At 35.1% G+C, this 19866-nt stretch overlaps 1 protein-coding gene across 2 annotated transcripts in view; it reads left to right on the top strand.

Annotated features, from left to right (window-relative positions):
- The window catches only part of VPS13B (vacuolar protein sorting 13 homolog B), a 354177-nt gene that overhangs the window by 256037 nt on the left and 78274 nt on the right, over positions 1 to 19866 (top strand). For both annotated transcript variants that reach the window (XM_083358950.1, XM_083358949.1), the window contains exons 37-39: positions 10704 to 10906; positions 12577 to 12784; positions 13029 to 13213. In XM_083358950.1, coding sequence (XP_083215076.1) covers positions 10704 to 10906; positions 12577 to 12784; positions 13029 to 13213 — 596 coding nt within the window. The remainder of the gene's footprint in view (positions 1 to 10703; positions 10907 to 12576; positions 12785 to 13028; positions 13214 to 19866) is intronic.

Consider the following 19866-nt stretch of genomic DNA (forward strand, 5'->3'; position numbering starts at 1 on the left):
TTCCACATGTATGGAATCACTTATTCAGAAATGCCTCTGAATTTAGGTTTAATACCCTGCTTTACCCAACTGTAGTACCATCTGGTTCTGAACATGTGTTTTAGTAACTATGATTCTCCTTCATCCTTTTACTCCGTTCTCCTTTCTTAAGGTGGCCAATGCAACTGGACTTTACAAATTTACTGGTACATTGGAGGAAAAAATTAAAAATGAGTCCATCGTAATTTACAAAGCAACCAACTAATCATAGCTCAAGATTCTTGGAGCATCTGAAAAAAAAACACTATTCAAAAATGGCTCGATTTAACGTTTATGCTTATTCTGAAACCCTGATATTCTCATTTGTGATTTTTCAGATATAAAATTATCATAACTGGCAGAAATGTCAGTGATTAAATGCTGTTTAATAACATTTTAGCTATATATTGCTGCAGTAATAATGTAGCATATAGTATGTGATCCTTTAGATAACATTTCCCTGTTAGATACAGTCTGTTCCCAAATGTAGGGTTGCATGATGTGGTGTTTTCAACCACAGGCAAAACACCCTTATTGTATTGAGTAGGAAAATGTAAAGCAGACATGTCAAACACAAGGCCCGGGGGCCGGATCCGGCCCGCGAAGTGGTTTCATGTGGCCCGCGAAGCCATCCTGGAAACAGTGAGGGAACGGGCCCCACTGCCTTGGCCCTGGCCCAGAGACCCTCCTTCTGCCAGAGACCCTCAGATCTGTCCCACTCCTGCCCAGGCCCCCATAGGCACCCTTGATGTGAACGATGTAGAGCTGGCCATGCCCACCCGGTAGGCCATACGCACTCTAGCCACGCCCACCCAGTAGGCCACACCCACCCGGCCCCTTGAGGGCAACCGCAATGCTGATGCGGCCCTCAATGAAATTGAGTTTGACACCCCTGATGTAAAGGGTTCTTAGGTTAGTTTGAGTAGGATATGAACTGTATGTGGTCAGGAAGCTTGATAAAGTAGTGTTTCTTCAAAGGACAGTTCTGACTTCTTTGCATCCATTACTTGTCAGGTCTAGCCACTCAGTCCAGCAGAATCCAGAGCAAGAGGGGCAGGTCTTGGTAGCTTTGAATAATGTCTGATCCTCTGGCTATGTAAACAGTTTTATAATCAGTTCTAATGTAATTTCTGACTGTAACTTTTAAATCAAAAAGCAAAGAACTATTTCAGTTCCACAGCCCCAAGCATTCCAAGAATAACCAAGCATTTCTCCACTATAATGTCCCTGTCGGTTAATCAGTTCAGCATTGCCTAACTTGTGAGTCAATTTTTTATTTGTACAGTGCATCTAAAACAGGTGCCTGGCTGAGGAATTCTGGGAGTTGAAGTCCACAAGTCATAAAAGGGCCAAGTTTGAAAACCCCTGATCTAAAACAATTCTTAGAGCCAATATATTCAGAAGAATTTCCAGACCATACTGACTAGCAGAAGAAGATCATATCTGTTCTGTTTTGCAACTTTGAGTAAAATCAATAGGCTGGATTTGTTGCGGCTGCTAGAGAACAAATAAAATCTACTACTAGCTTCATAATTTGCCGAGCAACCAGAGTTCTCTAATTTTTAAGTTTATTACGAGCAAAGTTTGCAATTCACTGAAGTAATCTAGGACAGAAGTTAGAATAGTAGAAGAAAATGAATTAAAACATTTATAGTTATTTTCAATAAAGTTAGTAATTTAGTTGTAACTTAGTAATCATATTTTACATTGGTTACTTTTGCAATTTGTCCAGTAATTCTGATTGTGGTATCTCACAGCTAAAACAGAACTGTATAGAAAGGGAAAGATAAATTACAGAGGGAAGAATAGAAATCATTTTTTTTAAGTCTTGAGAATGAAATACAGTGAACTGTAAAGCTACAATCAGTGTATTCCATTGTTCTTTTTCTTGTATTTAGAAATTATTTCTTTTTCTTACATTGAAATTATTTGGCTAAAATAAATCATCGACGAATAAAAACTGGAAGTTGTAAAAGCTTCAAAGTGTAATACATTGTATTCTGTCAAATACAAAGAATTTGACAGAAACCAAATACAGTTGATTTCTTTTTCAAAATTAATGCATCTAATTGGAAGAGTCTGCCATGTCTTTTGATGCTTAAAAATACCTTAGCCCAGGAAAAATACAGCATAAAGTTAATTCTGACTATTTAAATAACAAGGTAGAGTAACAGTCTTCTTAGAAGTACTAAAAGACTTGTAGAATAACATCATAATCATAAATTCTTCCCATTGCTTAAACAATAGGAAATGAATTCTTTGTCAGTAAAAGCTAGAAAAGAAGCAAAACATTTTCATGGCTGCTGAGGACTGAAGTGGAAGTTCAGACGGTAGACAACTATACAAATCACTAACGAATCATAATGAATATTGGGTGTGGGCATCAGGGTCCTGTCACTTTTGATGTTGTGTCCCAAGTAGCTTAAACACAACACTCAAGGAAAGGTGGCGACCTCATCAGCTCTGTAACATCTGGGATTTTATTTGTCATTTTGGCATACTCTACAAGCGCAAAAGAAAGAGTAAAAGAGGATTATCCTGACAATGAAATGAGTTACTGAATCTTGTGATAATGAAAAGCAGAACAATTCTAATTCTTTTCTATAGTCCCTGAGGTAGAACTGCTTTTATAGTTCTCCCTCCTAAATGTAGGAGGGAGGAACAGATGGCCTAAAATCCATGAAATAAGATACTATCTAATCCCAGGACCGAGTATCACTATTAATCCTGGTCTGATACCCTAATGTTACTTTATAGTAGAATTCAGAGTTGCTACTGATAAATTGACTTCTTCCATCACCTCTCTGTTAATACAATTAATCATAGCATGCTGATTTTGAGAAAGACAATGCCCAAAATATCAAACTCCATTAAAATCAAAAATCCACTTGCCAGTTAACTTAGGAAAGTATGAGCAGAGATGATATTCAGATGACACGATCTACCCAGTTTTGGAACATTCTGCATAAATACAATTTATACAATAAAAATGGAATATACTCTGTGATTATCACACATTAAACATAGTAGAATGTTGAAAATGTTGGGTTCACAGAATAACTTAACGGTCAGTTCTGTAGTGCTTCTTTACTTTGTTTTGGGATACCAATAACCTACTTTTACAGGTACAGGGTTACATATTCTTTTAAGTATTCTAAGCATAAAGCTACAGTTAATCAAAAAGGCAATGCATATTTAAAATTATGTTAGATGTATTTGCTCTGAATGAAGATACAAAACATTAAATCAAATTGACCACCATCTGATTTCCAGATTATTTAACATTCAGCACTGACTATGATGTACCTGCTCAGCCTTTCCTAAATGGAGATGAGCTCATTTCATAAAGATAACCATCTTTGACTTTGCTTCTGATTCATCACTTGTCTGAACTCCATTTGAACCTTGTTAGACAGAAAACAAGCAGGGCTCCTGGCCCAGGCTATAAAATATAATTAAGCCCTTTTGAAAAGATACGTAAAAGAGCTTTGTTCCCCCCCTCATCCCCCAAATAGATCCAGTACCTCCAACACAGCCAATAAAATTAAATGAAGCACAGCCTGCAGTGGATTAAAGTAATATAAGTTCCTGAATGTTTAGTGTTTGAAGTACTCAAATAAAATATATGTTCGGGTTTCCAAGGCTGCTGTAATGCAGGAAGAACGTATATTGAGGATACATTCAAGGATTTGATATGTTCAAGGTCATTAATATCTGTTTATCACTGATAACACATCTTGTATTTTTACAGAGCCATATATAATGAAGCCATATATAACGCTAAAAAAGTCTCAGTGAAGATTGGTTAATTGACAGTGTTGAAGTATGGTACTCTAGTGACTGTTCATTCTTCCCAAACTCTATTTCACACAAATGAGAAATCCAGTAGTGTAATCTATTGTGTTTGATCACTACTAGCTTTATTGCTTTGCTGGTGGTGGTGTTACAGTCTGGTTATTCCAGCTAGCACAGTGTTTTATTAACAAAAGTGCCACCCTTCAAGATCCAGTTTTTCATCTTTTAATATCTTATTAAGTAAATCTTTGTAACCTTATTCTGTGACAATGCTGATTAGTTTCAATTGTGCAGTTTGCAATCCAAGGAAATTAGCAGCGGTGGGCTTACGCATCAGGATTCTTTCATTAATATTGCTGTTTTGACACTGAGTCTTCTTTCATCCTCCCTCAACATTCAGAATTGCCAGTAGAAGCAGAAGATGAGAAAACTGGCTGATAATGGTAATTACCAGATGGGTAATAACAATCCAATAAAAGTCCTTTTTAATCTCCCTCTGATAAGATCTGAGCACAAATGGCCTTTTAAAATTCTCTGTCAAATTTACAGAAAGAAATTAGATCAACAATTTCTCAAAATTTCTCAAAGCAACAGCCCTTTTAGTGATGACAAAAAACCACTGCCGCCAAAAAAACCCATTGTAAAACATTCCCTCATGAGATCTTCACCTTGATTAAATCTCCCTCAATTAAATCTCCATAGAAACACAGGATTTCAAGGAGTTTACAGAAGAGACAATGTTCAGAAAAACAATTCTTTCCTACAATCATGCTAGTTTCTCTGTCTCTTTCCTCTTGAACATACAAACATACCCATAAGATCATGCTAGATGTATATTAATAACATTTGTTGTGGAGGTTTAAATCAGTCGTCCTAACGCCTAAGCTTCAAGCTCCTTAACTTAAACCAGTAAGATTTCTGACAACTAATTTTTCAACAGGGTGTTTGGAGAATGGAGGCAAGAAGGTAGAATAATGAACATAGAAATTATAATAGATTTGGCCAAATGTTGCACCCAAATATCTATTTTTCTTCAGTTAACTAAACTAAAATGGGCTATGCTTTTGTAAGAACTGCATGACCAAATTTGCATATCATTTTGCAGATTTCATTATAACTTACTAATTAGTTGTTAGTGATTGTCAACAGAAGAAACATGCACTATTTAAAATATTTTTACTTAGAATTCTCCATTTGTAACTAATTTACTAATGAGTTTTTAAGCTCATCCTAGGATGATAGAAGCAAGAATATTGGTACTCTTCAGATTTTTGAAGATATTGTGTAATGCTTTTCATTATCTGGAAATGTTTTTTAACCATGTTAGTTGAATCATTTCTTGAGTTTGGGATTTTAATTTTTTTTTTTAAAAAAACCTGACCATTTAAATGCAAGAAGCCTAACTTGTTTGGTTACATATTCAGACACAATGCATGCATTTGAGAGCTTATTATTGGGTAGCAGTTCTTACATAACTTCTTTGAACCAATAGTGTTTTTAATTCATCACAGACTGTACATTTTCCATATAGTAACATCACAGCAAACAGAAATGTGGTCAGATAATGGAGAAAAGCAAGAACTTTCTTTGAATAATAGTATTGCCAGTCAAAGTACATAGGTAATATTAAGGGAAGTTTTTTTTTATTTCTGTAATCTTGCTTCCTTGCTTCTTCATGTGCTTTGTTTCAAATTACATAAAGATAATGCAAATGCACATGTTCATTCATTCACAAGCCACACATATATAAGTGCACTGTATCCATTTGGCTGGAGATTGTACAGAACAATTCCTAGGTTTCCAAGAAAGAAGGAGCTATTGGCAGAAGAATGAAGCTGACATATCTTTTTGGTCCGAGAGAAGAAGCTGTTGGAGATAAATCAAGAAGCAGGATACAGCTATAAATAATTCTTTAAGAGAGTGGAGCTAAATGGGAAGGAGAAGACTACTTAAAACAATTTTTTTCTTGCAGGAGCACTTCAGAAAGCCTAGGGGAAAACATAAAATATATGGACCATTAGAATTTTGCTGCTCAGGAATGAGGGATTTTTTTTTATAGTTGTCTTTACGTATTTGGCCTTGTCAATTGTCATTGTGCTACATCTTTCACTATCATATTTTGAGAGTAAAATAAGTTATATAGTAATTTATAAAAGTTAATAGTTCTGCCTTCAAGTAATTGCTATGCAAATCAGCTTCTGGTTAGTATCAATCACATGCCTGCAGATTTGTCAAGCATTCGTAGATCACTTCCAGCTGTATAAAGACTACCTACTTATTTCTTTCTAGCATATGGCATCCCATACTTTATAATGACATACAGAAGCCCCATTTTAGAGCAGTCTGATTGCCTTTTCTCCATCAACACATTGATACATCCAAGCTCTATAAAGGATCAAAGCAGACCTTCACAATGCAAGGGCTGGCAATATTTTGTAAACCTCCTCCAACCATTTTTATTAGTCTCTGGAAGGACTTTTTTTTTAAGTAGAATAGTTAACCAAATTGTTTTTCTCTTGAAAAAAAAATGCAAACGCTCAGCAAAACAGCATGTTAACTTGTACAGTATCCCTGAAGAAAATTCTGTTGGATATCAACAGGTTTGGGAATAAATAATTAGATTCTGTGAGCTAGTACAGCAATAGTGGAAATGATTAGATTGCTTAAAGGAAACTAATATTCTACAATACATTTTTTCAGAGCATCCTTGGAGAGCTGTGTCAAAGCTTTATATAGTAGTAGAGAGAAAGGATGGAGGAACGTTGTCCATAGGGTCGCGATGAGTTGGACACGACTTCGCAGCTAACAACAAAGAGAGAAAGGAAATGTCCTAAACCTTATTTTCAACTTTCTAGCTAATAATAACCATGTAATTTCATCTTGTACACTGTAGGTCGTACAGATGCATAGAGATCCTATAGTTAGACTCTGAGGTATGCTGATAGTTTCCATTCATGTTTCAGCACGCTTTCCTGTAGTATGTAAAGCCTTGTTCTCTATGCAAGTCAGCCCCTGAAATTTTTCTATTAATGAAATTCCACTAAAAGGTTCTGCTAAAGACTTTGTCTTATGCTATTCATTCTTTTACTGGAGTGCCCCATATTTCTCTGTTTTGAGCTGCTTTAAATATTTATTCTTTTAAACACTATATAAATTTGCTCTGTATAACCCCTCAGTAAGGATCTTGTTTTAGGATTTCTCTGTCCAACTTCTAATCCTTTCAGTAGGTGCAGTGTGATTTCTACAGCAAAATTTAATTCATTCTAAAGGAGAAACAGAACAGCTGAAAAATAAAGCTACAGTGGCCTTGAGGAAGAATTTTCACTGTTAGTAAGATTAATGAATATTTTTTTTAAATTGTGGAACTTCAGTATAGTTGCTTTTGACAGTATAAATCATCTTCATTCATGGAAACCTTTCCTTTATGGATCATTTGGGCATAAAAGAAATTCATACTACTTGACAACAATATTCCATCCCCTTCTATCTGTTACACTGAGTATTATGTGTTAATGTAGAATTTTAAAAGTAAGCATCTCTGGTTAAAAAAAAATAGACTTTATAGTAGAACATTTTACTGTATCAAAGAAAAATGAGGGCAGTGAGTTTCATAGTCACATGAAGCTACAGTGATAAAAACAGAATGGCCACAAGACTACCTGCATTTGTAGAAGAACATATTACACCAATTGACAATACCAGAGCCAAAGACAGGCCTAAAGAGGGATGCGGTTACAGTCCCTTTTTTATATATATATATACTATTCAGTCCCTTTTTATACATATACTGTAAGCAAATTAGGATATGCATGTGATTGTCTAGAGCAGCGTTTACCAACCTTAGGAACTTGAAGATGCGTGGACTTCAACTCCCAGAATTCCCCAGCCAGCATAGCTGGCTGGGGAATTCTGGGAGTTGAAGTCCACGCATCTTCAAGTTCCTAAAGGTTGGGAAACGCTGGTCTAGAGCAAGTGGGTATTTCATTGGTTATAATACATCCTGTGTCTAGTGAAGTCATAGAGGCCATTAAGAGTAACTATGAGGCAATGGGATAGAACTGTAAAGACAATGGGCTTTTGAAAAAAACAAAGAGGCAGTTATTCCATGAACCTCATTTAGCAACCACAATTGAAACCAGCAGCTTTGTTATTAAGCAAAGTGGTGGCTAAGTGAGAAATCACATAACCACGGCTATGCTTTCCTTTTTCCCATTCCCTCACCCTGGCAGAGTGGGAGAGATTGCTTAAACAAGCAAGGGGTGGGACAGTGAAAAAAAAGGTCTGAGTACCTACTTAGAATAGGCAATAATCCACCTTTCCATAAGGTGCCGCCTTCTGATTTACTTGGAAACTCTTCCCCACTGAGAAATATCTTTTCTAAGGTTTGCATTAGTTGTGCACAAAACTTTGTGAAGTAGTTTCTATGTGTTCTTTGGGCACATGCATTGCTTCTAGTTGACAGCAGGATCTGGGTAACACTTGTCTTGAGTTCTGCAACTTTTCCATTATTATCAAATTCAGTGAAAGAACTGAGCAAGTATTTGTTTTGTGAACTCATAAACATTATTATGTTACAGAAACCTTATTTTTAAAGAACAATAATTCAATTTGTTATAAAATTATTCTTGGCATAATAGCTACTTTTCAAAATTTACAATAAGGAAACAAGACCATTTTTCCTTATTTCTAAAAGAAATTAATCGGCAAATCTCCCTGCTTTTCTCCCCCAACACATTCGATGCAAATGCTTTTATGTTACACACACTGGATAGGGCTCTGACTTATAGAAGGATTGGGGAGTTGGGGCAGTTGAATCACAGGTTTGGAGATCCTGTTTTATGAAACAGCTGCCTATTGTAGATCCTGGATGTTTTTTTTAAATTCATTTTTATAAATATTAAATTTCTTTAGAAAAATAAGCCATAGGCATTACAAATTAAGCATACTGAAATTCAATATTCAGAATGACGATTCCAAATATGAGCACCATAGTTAAAATCGGGAGGGAGTACCCCTGGCTGAGAAGTCCAGTTCATTTCAATTTATTGTCACTAAGTGTAAGAGAGGAAATTAAAGATTTTTTTAAAGATTTAGAATTGGTGGAGGGTGAAGGTTCGTTCTCCGAGCTTGTGGGTTAGTTTCCAAATGTTTTGTTACAAGGCTAGGTAACATCTTCAGCAGATGTTGTCTGTGTCAGTGCTCTTCTGTTTATAAGGCCTTTAGGTGTGGGTGTGTCAAGTTTCACTACCAGTCTAAACTGTAAATAAATGTTATGAAAGAAATTTTTTCTGTAATTGTATGATACATCAATCAGTTGATTGCAGAAATTATTGAAGTCACTAAGTATACTTAGCAAATGGAAGATAGACAATTGCCCATTTTAGAGTAAATGTTTATCTGTAATTAAATGCTGTGCAAACAACTGAATGAGGCTTGATCTTTGCACACACAGCATCCCATCTTTAAGTCTTCCTCTTTGAAACTGCAAGCAGGATAGATCTATAGAATGACCTATCACAGCTAAGTCAAGTCCCTTAGCAATGTTGAATATTAGGGCCTAGAATATAATTACTCTTATTGAAAGTGTTACACATACATTTGCTAATAATAACAAAGCTTAAAATATCAGTACTGTGGTAATCACAGGACACACTGTTTTTTTCTACTGGCATAAAAATATAAGATTATATTTAAATGGTAAAACAGCATCTCAAACTCATATAATTAATCATTTATATAGATGGTTCAATAGCTTTAAAATAGTTTCCTTTTTAAGTTGATAATTATGAAGACATGCAATTTTCATTGTTGTTTATTGACATTTTACATTTATTTTATAACATTTATTTTGTATATTCTAGACATACAGCATATGCTGTATATTTAATGTGGACTTTATAATGAACTCAGTGTTCAAATATTGATATTTCTATTTTTCATACTCAGAATGCCGAAAAATATAACTAATCCCCTTTTTGATGGGTGATATAGTTTGAACAATTTTTTGTTTTTGGTAATTTACTAATAAACTATTAGGTGTTGCTTTCTACTATGGGAAAATTTGCTCTCACATTCAGGCAGCTGGAGAAAACTTCCATTTTTGACTCATATACTACTACTACTACTACTACTACTACTAATGATGATGATGATGGTGGTGGTGATGATGATGATGATGATGATGGAAGGAACCTAATCCTTTAGAAAGATAATCTAGTGATTTTTGCAAGCTTGAATGAGAATCAATGTTCTTCTCAGTAAGAAATGACTTCTGCCTTGTTTAAGCTGTCAAGAATCATTCTGATTGTGGTGGCATAAAAATATGTTTAATAAATTAAAAAATACCTTTATCTTAGTATAGTGCATCAAACTGCTTCTTGTTTCTAACCCTAACCTTACTCAAATACAGACAAACTTCCTAAAAGGAAAAAGGAATCTTGCTGTTAATTCTCTTAACAAACATACCCCATTAAAATATTTAAGCATTATTAGAAAATGTGCTTTTTGTTCTTCTGTGTTTGTGATTTCCTCTCCCATTCAAATAGTTTTTTTCTCTTATTTGCATTCTCATATTTCATCGTTGATACTTTTATTTTCTCATATAATAATTATGTTTAGCATGGAAACAGCTTAGTAGACAAGATAGCAATTTAAGTTCATTTATTAATTAAAATAGTAATTCATGTAATTCATATGTTAATGCTTATATGAAAAAAATTATAATTGACTGGCAAAAAATAACTATTTTAGTGGTAGAAGCATTAAATATATATGATTTGAACATACTTATGTAAGTTATTCCTTTAAAAGTAAATACTTTATTTCTTCAAAGGTAAATGCAAAATATACATTATGCTTAATTAATGGTAATTTTTTCACACATACTTTAGGTATAATTAATAAATCATCACTTACCCTTGACATCAGTGATTTCCTTATAAAGACAAGTCTTCAGGAGAAAAGCAGGACTTTGGTTGGACCTATGTGCTGCTCTGTCACCATAGAAGCTAAATGGTGTAAACATAGCGGGAATCCTGGTCCCGATCTGGCTACTCCAAAAGTCTGTGTCGATATAAGAGGTGGACTGATCCAGGTCTGTATGTAAAAAATCATTTGAAATTGTGGTCAGAATGAGTATGGACAATGGAAAGTTTTGCTGAGTTAGAGAAAAGTCTTCTGATTTAAGGAAATCTTAGACCTAGTGTATTTTATTTTAATATATGGAAATGACATAACAGTTCTCTATGTGCCTTAGAAATATTCTATGGCTTATTAACAACATCCTTTTATGAATAGAATATATTATGTCTATCATTTTTTCCTACAGCTCTAAATAAATTTCAGTCTTGTAGTCTGAATTTCAACTGTTTTGAAAACATTCAAAGGAAATGACTTCACAGCGTCGCTTATTATATATAATTTTATATTCCTTCTACGTAATAATTTCTGATCATTTGAAAATAAAACCAGAAGATAGTTATATGGCAGATGACCAGACACTGGCAGCATATTCTCTTGAGGACTGTGTTTATATTCTACTTTTAGCCAAGATAGAGTCCTCAAATTGCTTGCATTTAGAGTGCAGAAAAAAGAACATATTAGTCATAAATGGAGATGCAGTACTTACTACTCCTGCTTAATGTCGTAGTCACAATTCCAGATTTTTCTTTCTCTAAAAATTCCAAAACTGGTTATAGGTAAATGTGCCACCCTACCAACGGAGCCTTTCCACTGAAGAGCAGTACCTCCTGGCCTTTGACATTACATTACACAGTTCAGTCCGCAGCACCCTCCTCTAAAATAAGCTGCAGAATAACAAGGGTTAGCTGATTTAAAAAATACAAACCCATAAGATTAGCACTTAGTATCATTATTTAACTGTAGCTGTATGTAAGCGCTCTGTGCCGTATGACTTAAGAAGTTTGTCTTGGGAGATAAATGAAGACTTGAGGAAATGAACTGCTGTTAGGCAATTTTGTTTTTCTGATAGATTGTTCCAGTGTTTTCCTTTCCTAGTTTACTTGCTGGAATAGGTGCATAATGTTGTTATGAATAGGTGCATAATGTGTAGGCATATACATAGTATGAAGGCTATTGCTAAGCACATTTGATTTGTGCTTAGATTGTAAGCCGCCCTGAGTCTTCGGAGAAGGGCAGGATATAAATGGGATTAAAATAAAAAAAAATTAAATAATCCCAGAATCTTCCAGTCTAATCCCCAGACTGACTGGAGATACCTGAGTTGAAATCAAAATAATATGTAGAAAAGAAAGATGGGAAAGGACACACTAAAGTATGTAGGTAATACAAAATTAATTATCTACAGTAGTACTTTTAAAGTTTGTGATCTCTTGAATTTTCTGTGTTTCTGATCAATATGACCTAAAACAAATCTCAAGACTAGATAAAGAGTACACAATTAAACAAATGAGTCAAAATATACTTGATTATTTATTTATTGAAAAAGACAAAAACAGTTTTCTTGCATGGCACTATTAAGAGATCTCATACTTTTTCTTTATATTTAACATAAATCTTGCTTCAAGATTTTTGCAATTAAAAATTCTTGCTGCAATAAATACCTTCTGCCTTCAGGACCAGGACCTGAATTTTTAAACCCTTTATGATGCATGAACCTGTTTCTCTGATAAATCTAAAAAAGTTTTAGAATAAACTTTCTAAAAATTAAATTACCAGAAAGAATTGGATTTAAAGTATTTAATTTTTTTTATGTTGCTCACTATTGATTTTTCTCATTACAAGGTTTTTTGGGGACAGGAACATTTGAACTGCTTAGTTCTTCTTAATGAACTTCTGGAAACATATCTTGTTCAAGAAAACAAAATAGAAGGACAAATGGCCAATCAAATATATCCAGTACAATTTTCAATGGAGAAGAATCAGATTTCTAAAACAGAACATACTTCAGATGATCTACGGACAGGCCTGTTCCAGTATATACAAGATGCAGGTATTATACAGCAGTTATGGAGTAATGTTATACTAACCTGCAGTACTGAACATTACTTTTCTTTAGATAACTTTTAACAAATTAATAAAGGCATCTGTATTTTTTAAGTTTGTGGGTGCTTTTAAAAAGTGGATTTCATTTTATTTTTTCTTATCTTAATTTATTTTAACTTCACTCTTCTCATATACTAGGACATTCTTTAGGTAAAATATTTTTCTTCCTCCATTTCATCTCAATTTAATAGATACACAAAAACTACCAGGTGCCTATGAAGTTGTGTTTTACAATGAAACCGAGGATGATGCAGGAATGATGTTATGGAGATATCCAGAGCCCAGAGTGCTCACCCTTGTGAGAATCACCCCAGTTCCTTTTAACACCACTGAAGATCCAGATATTAGCACTGCAGATCTTGGCGATGTACTTCAGGTTGGTAGCATTTTTATTAATTTGGAACACAACTTTCAGAATACCAATTTGAAATTAGTTTAAAAAATAAAAATACATCCCGGAATTATAAAAGACAAAACAGTGGCAGTTCATAAGAAATTATGGATTCTCAATTTGTTAAAGCTAATTTATTAAATTTATATGTCACCTGACTTCAAACAATTTCCAATCTTTTATTTCAGTAAATCTTAAAAAAAGAAAAATATATAGTAGTTTTTAGATGTAATATTACAAAGAAGATGGAGATTTAATATAATATTGGGTTTTTTTCTATGTTTTTCTAATATTTGTAGGGTATTGCTTTGTCTTGCAAGTAATTTAGAGCTAATCTGGATTGGAAACCACATAGAAATCTTAGAAATAACTAACTACAGATAGTCTTGTTCAGCAACCACTTATTCAGTAACTTTTTATGATGGTGCTGAATAAGGGGACTTAACAACTGTTCCTTGCAATTCTGGCTGTCACAGCATTCCCACAGTCATGAGATCCTGCTTTGATTGCTTGGCAGCCCATTCACAGTTACAATGATTGCAGCATCCCATGATCACAATTGCCTTTTGAGATTTTTACTGCTGGTTTCCCGGAAGCAAAGTTAATGGGGAAGTTGGCAGGAAATCACAAATGACATTCACAGGATCACAGGACACTGCAACTATGTCGGATTTGTCTAACAATAGCCACTGGAACTACTGCAAATACCATTATAAGTGGGTGTCAAAGAGTTCCTGGTGCCAATTACCATAATTAAGGGAGGACCCCCCGGTAACTTATTAAATATATCACAGGTAATATAATGAAAAGGGATGCGGTGGCTCAGTGGGTTAGGACACTGAGCTTGTCGATCAGAAGGTCGGCAGTTTGGCAGGTCGAATCCCGAGTGCTGTGTAACAGAGTGAGCGCCTGTTACTCGTCCCAGCTGCTGCTAACCTAGCAGTTCGAAAGTACGTAAAAATGCAAGTAGAAAAATAGGGACCACTACAGTGGGAAGGTAACAGCGTTCCGTGCGCCTTTGGCGTCTAGTCATGCCGGCCACATGACCACGGAAATGTCAGACAAGCTTCGGCTTTGAAACGGAGATGAGCACTGGCCCCTAGAGTCGGAAACGACTAGCACGCATGTGCGGGGGAACCTTTACCTAATATAATGAAATGCATCACTCCATATTTTTACTCATATAGAAATGGAGTCCGATTTTGTTTTTATGTATTTAATTCAACTTTGTTCAAATAGCCACTTCATAAGCAAAAATCACTCATATAATTGATTTGTTTTATGCTCTCAAGTGACTAGTCAGCTGAAAGATTCTGTTTTGTTTTCAAACAGAAGCACTTGATTGTTCAAATATGTCAGAATGGAATGGGATAGGATAGGATAGGATAAGAAGGGACCTTAGAGGTCTTATAGTCCAGCCCCCTGTTCAAGCAGGAGAACCTATACCATTTCAGACAAGTGACCGTCTAATCTCTTCTTAAAAATTTCCAGTGATGGAGCGCCCATGATTTCTGAAGGCAAACTGTTTCACTGGTTAATTGTCCTCACTGTCAGGAAGTTTCTCCTTAATTCCAGGTTGCTTCTCTCTTTGGTCAGTTTCTAACCATTGTTTCTCATCCTTCCCTCTTTTTATTCCAGCATCTTTTTTGTAGTATGGTGACCAAAATTGGTTGCAGTATTCCAGATGTGGTCTTACTAGGTTTTTATAAGTAGCATAAAAAAGCGGTACTAATACTTTACTTGATTAGAATAGAATAGAATAGAATAGAATAGAATAGAATAGAATAGAATAGAATAGAATAGAATAGAATAGAATAGAATAGAATAGTTAGAAAGGAAGCCCTATACCATTTCAGACAGATGGTTGTCCAATCTCTTCTTAAACTTCCAGTGTTGGAGCTTTCACAGCTTCTGGAGGCAAGTTGTTCCACTGATTAATTGTTCTAACTGTCAGGAAATTTCTTCTTAGTTCTAGGTTGCTTTTTTCTTTGATTAGTTTACATCCATTGCTTCTTGTGCTGCCTTCAGGTGCTTTGGAGAATAGCTTGACTCCCTCTTCTTTGTGGCAGCACCTGAGATATTGGAACACTGCTATCATGTCACTCCTCACCCTTCTCTTCATTAAACTAGACAGGAGGAAATGAGGAAATACTGAAAGGTGTTCCTTTTGAGAAACAAATGTGTTTTGCAGCATTGGATGTTTTGTGAGCAGATGCATTAAAAGGTTTGTGGACTTGTACTTTTTTAGATTTTTAACACTCTGATATATGATCTGTAAACTCTATTCCCTATCTGTTTACAATATATCAAGTAGTAAGTACTTGCTACTACATTTTTTTTCCTTTTGGGATCTGTGCAAAAATCAGCGATTTGACAGCAATATAACAGTACTCAACTTATGACAAGTCATCTAGCAACCGTTCAGAGTTTCAACTGCACTGAATAAATGGTGCTTATGACTTGGTCATTGGAGTTCAAGCTGTCAGCACCCTCCTGATCAAACAATTGCAATCTGAGTGCTTAGCAAACAATAAATAAATAAATAAATAAATTTGCATTTATGAGTGTGGCTGCACCAGCCCACTATCCCCTGATCACCATTTGCAACCTTCCCTGATGGCTTCTCTAGAAATGGGGAAGCCAGTAGGGAGGGTCACAAGTTGCTGAGGGAAGTCTCCCCACCAGTGCAGCCTTCTCCAGTTTTTCTTCACTCATGCTGCGCTATCCATTCATGCATCCCCATGCACCCTTATAGAGCATTGTCACACCTCCTTACATGCTTTCGTATCTTTCCCAAACCTCACCACAGCTCCTTCACACCCATGGACACCCAGCAGCAGCCACCTATTTGCCTGCTGGCCCTCTTCGATTAACAACAACAATAAGAACTACAGGGATTCATTCCTGTTGCTAAGTTATGCAGTTGCACTTACATCACCATACCTCAATTCCACTCCCAATTGCCGTCATAAGTCAAGTACTACTTGTACAGAGTATAAAAAGCAAAAACGTTCCGTGTTGTGGTTAAAGCATTGAATGAGGACTAATTCAAATGGCAGCCACAAAGTTCACAGAGTGAACTTTCAGCCGTAACTTTTGTTTACCACGTTGGATTCCTTGTGAATATAAGTATGAGCAGGTGAATCACATTCACAGGTTTGAACTTGTCAGAGGAAAAACAGGACATAAATTTAATATACACTGCTATTTCTTCAGACCTTTTTTGTTTTCCCTTTCTCTACTGCCGCCCCCTACTATTTACTTTTGTATTTTGGCATTTTATGTTATAAATGAATAAAACTAATAAAAAATACAGTGCTGTTTTGTTCACACAGTTTTAGAAAAATACAATTAATTTCATCCTATATTTCTTTTTTTTAATTAAAAAGTTTTATAAAAGTTACAATACAAACCCAAACCCAAACCACCCCCCTCCCCCACTTCCCAGAACTGAATACAGGGTTACAAAAATAACAATCAAAATCTAAATAACATTAACCAACTATATATGTAACCAAGTTCCTAATACACTTTAACTCCCCTTTAACTTGAACACAAACAAGATAAAAGTAAACATAATAATAATAACATAAAAACAAGATAATATCCAGATTATTAAACAATACTAATAATAAAAATAATAATAAAATATAATAAAAACTAATAAAAATACCATAGAAACATACTAATATTAATAATATCATTCTGTAATTCATTCATAAGCTGAAACTTTTTAGTCCCATATTTGTTCTGAATATAATCTATCCATCTTCTCCAGACCGAAATGTATCTTTCTTGTGAATGATCCTTCAAATAAGCAGAAATCTTAGCCATTTCTGCCAAATTTGACACCTTAAGTGACCAATCTTCTATAGTAGGCAAACTATCTTTCTTCCAATATAATTCTTAAGTAGTAACCATTTACAGCAGGTTTTGTTGAAGTTTAGGGAAGATCAAACTTTAGGAAAAAAAATCTTTTGAAAAGCAAGAAATTTGCTTGATTTGGGTTTTTGTGTGTGCCTTAATTGCATTTTTGGCACTTTGTAAAATATAAAATGAAAATAAGGAATATTGAACAAGTTTAATAAGTAGTTTCCACCTGCAAGGAGCTCCTTCACACCCATGCACACCCATCAGTAGCCTGCCGGCACTCTTGTGAGCTGCCTATGTTGGCCTGCTGATGAGCTGCCTGGGATTTACAACTTGCTGCTGGCTTCCTTCCTGATTTGGTTGTGGAAGCCAGCAGGAAGTTTCCTCGCCTAACGACCATGGGATTCGATTAACAACAGCAATAAGAATTAAATGTATGAGCTGGATATTTATTTCTAGCACCATGTTCAACTATAAATAGACTTTTTTTAAAAAAATGCTGCTTCAAATAGCGCTCCCTAAAATAGTGCCTAAAGAAAATAAGGGATTTGGGGCAACTGTCTTGAAATTAGACAAGTCATAACTTTAAGAAAGATTTGACACAGCATGCCATGAGAAAACAATTATGAGGCGCATCAGAGGCATTCATATTTTTTCAGAGAGAATACTTCATTTTGTGCTCACTTGTGTCTTTTTGTTTCACATTTCCCATTGAGACTACAATGTTGAGCTGGCATTTGAGAGCCTGGGAAAAGAGCTTTTTGGAAAACCACACATTTTACTGATGTTTGAGTCATTTCTCACATTTCAGAAGCAAGTATTTTGGAAATCCAAATAATTTATGTATGACATGCAGTGATTTAAGTTCTTGGTATTAGCAAAGAAAGCCATAAAAATTCTACCACAGTTATCAGGAAGGAAGAAATTCTTCTCTGGCTTAAAAGACTTCAGTTTTAACCAATCTCATTGCCTTTAATTGGAAATGGAATTAATACAGCTTTTTATTCTTTTGCACTGGATTTAGCAATAAGTCCTGTAGATCCTAAATGTTTCCTGCAAAAATTCAAGGGTTTTTATTTTTATTTGAACAATGGCTTAAAAGCAAATAAGGCAGTAATTGTATATTGGAATTCCCATACTTGCAAAATAATGCTAAATTGGAGGATCATTCTATAATACAGAATAACAGAGTTGAAAGGGACCTTGGAGGTCTTCTGGTCCAACCCCGTGCTCAGGCAGGAAACTACCAGGGGTGTCAAACTGCCGGCCTGCAGGCAGGATGTGTCATGCCAAAACTGCACCCACCCCATTGCTGGGGAAAAAGTCGTGATACATCGTGACATGTCACGTGACGTCATCAGTTTGACACCCGTGCACCATTTCAGACAAATGTCTATCCTATCTCTTTTTAAAAACTTCCAGTGTTCACAACTTCTGGAGGCAAGTTGTTGCATTGATTAATTGTTCTAACTGTCCAGAAATTAATAATAATAATAATAATAATAATAATAATAATAATAATAATAATAATAATAATAATAGGTAGGGATTTATTTTGTTTCAATAAAAGTAGATGCCATGTGTTTTTTAAATGTTTTATTTTAATATCTGTAAAGAGTGAAAACTGTCTCTTGTTTTCAAGGAAATATAACCCATACTTTATCTTGACTATCAGGTTAGTCTTAGTGCTATATCTTGGTGGAGTAGATTTTTATTAGTTTCTCCCAATGAACCAGGTACACTTATTCCTGTAGAAGAAAGACTTAGTGGTGATAACACTTGCAAGCTCAAAATTGGTTTATTAGCAATTTCCTTTTTGTACAGTAGCCTGTGAAGACAGACATGAGTCATGAGAAATTGAGCAGATTAATTAATTAAAGACAGTCCAAAATTTGGTAGCAGAGGAGATGAATGGTATTTCCAGCAAATGTCCCAGTACCCTTGTTGGGATAGCTACACTTGGTTATTGATTCCTTCTGGGTTTGAATCAAGGTTCTAGTTCTATTATTACAAAGCTTGGGTCTAGATTACTTGCAGGACCATCTTCACATATCCAAGATACCAAATGTTCTTTGACCTTCCCTAGAGTATCTTTTGCAGGTCCTACCATAGATGCCTATACATCAATGGCTAATTCTGCTTTTTCTGTGGAGGAAGCTAAACTGTAGTTCAATTTGCCTATTGGAATTGAGGGTGGCCCCTTCCTTGTTATAATATAAAGTATGGAATAAAATATTTCTTTTTACTAAGATTTATTGTATATTTATATTCCAAAGCCACCTAAAGGAAACCACAAAATGGAAGTAGGTTATGTATATAAAAACAAAAGTGGTCAAGATATGAGTTCTGAGGTCTCTCTCTCTTTCTCTCTCTCTTTTTACTGTGGTCCCAGAAGTATATAAATTGGAGATTGCTCTCCCACATCAATGTCATTTGGGAGAACTTTAATGGAAAAATTAAAATATAAATATTTGAGAGTTTTGATTGCCATAATATCTGTTGGTCCTAAAACTAGGCGCAGCATATTTTAAGAGCACCAGGAAATTTTCCTAAACCCACCGGAGGAGTAATTCCATAGAGGCTCTATACATTGCACAGATGCAATGCTTTTAGCATTACAATCAATAAAGTTTTAGATTTTCTTCTTGTCCTTTGTATTTCACACTATGCAGGAACTCTCAAAAGAGAGTCCCTCAAGGAAGTGGATTCTTTCTTATATGTAGTATCAGGACCTGTGGAATTTAGAATAATGTAATTTCAGCTTGGTT

Source organism: Vipera ursinii, assembly GCF_947247035.1.
Source record: "Vipera ursinii genome assembly, chromosome: 3".
In the NCBI taxonomy this organism is placed as follows: domain Eukaryota; kingdom Metazoa; phylum Chordata; class Lepidosauria; order Squamata; family Viperidae; genus Vipera; species Vipera ursinii.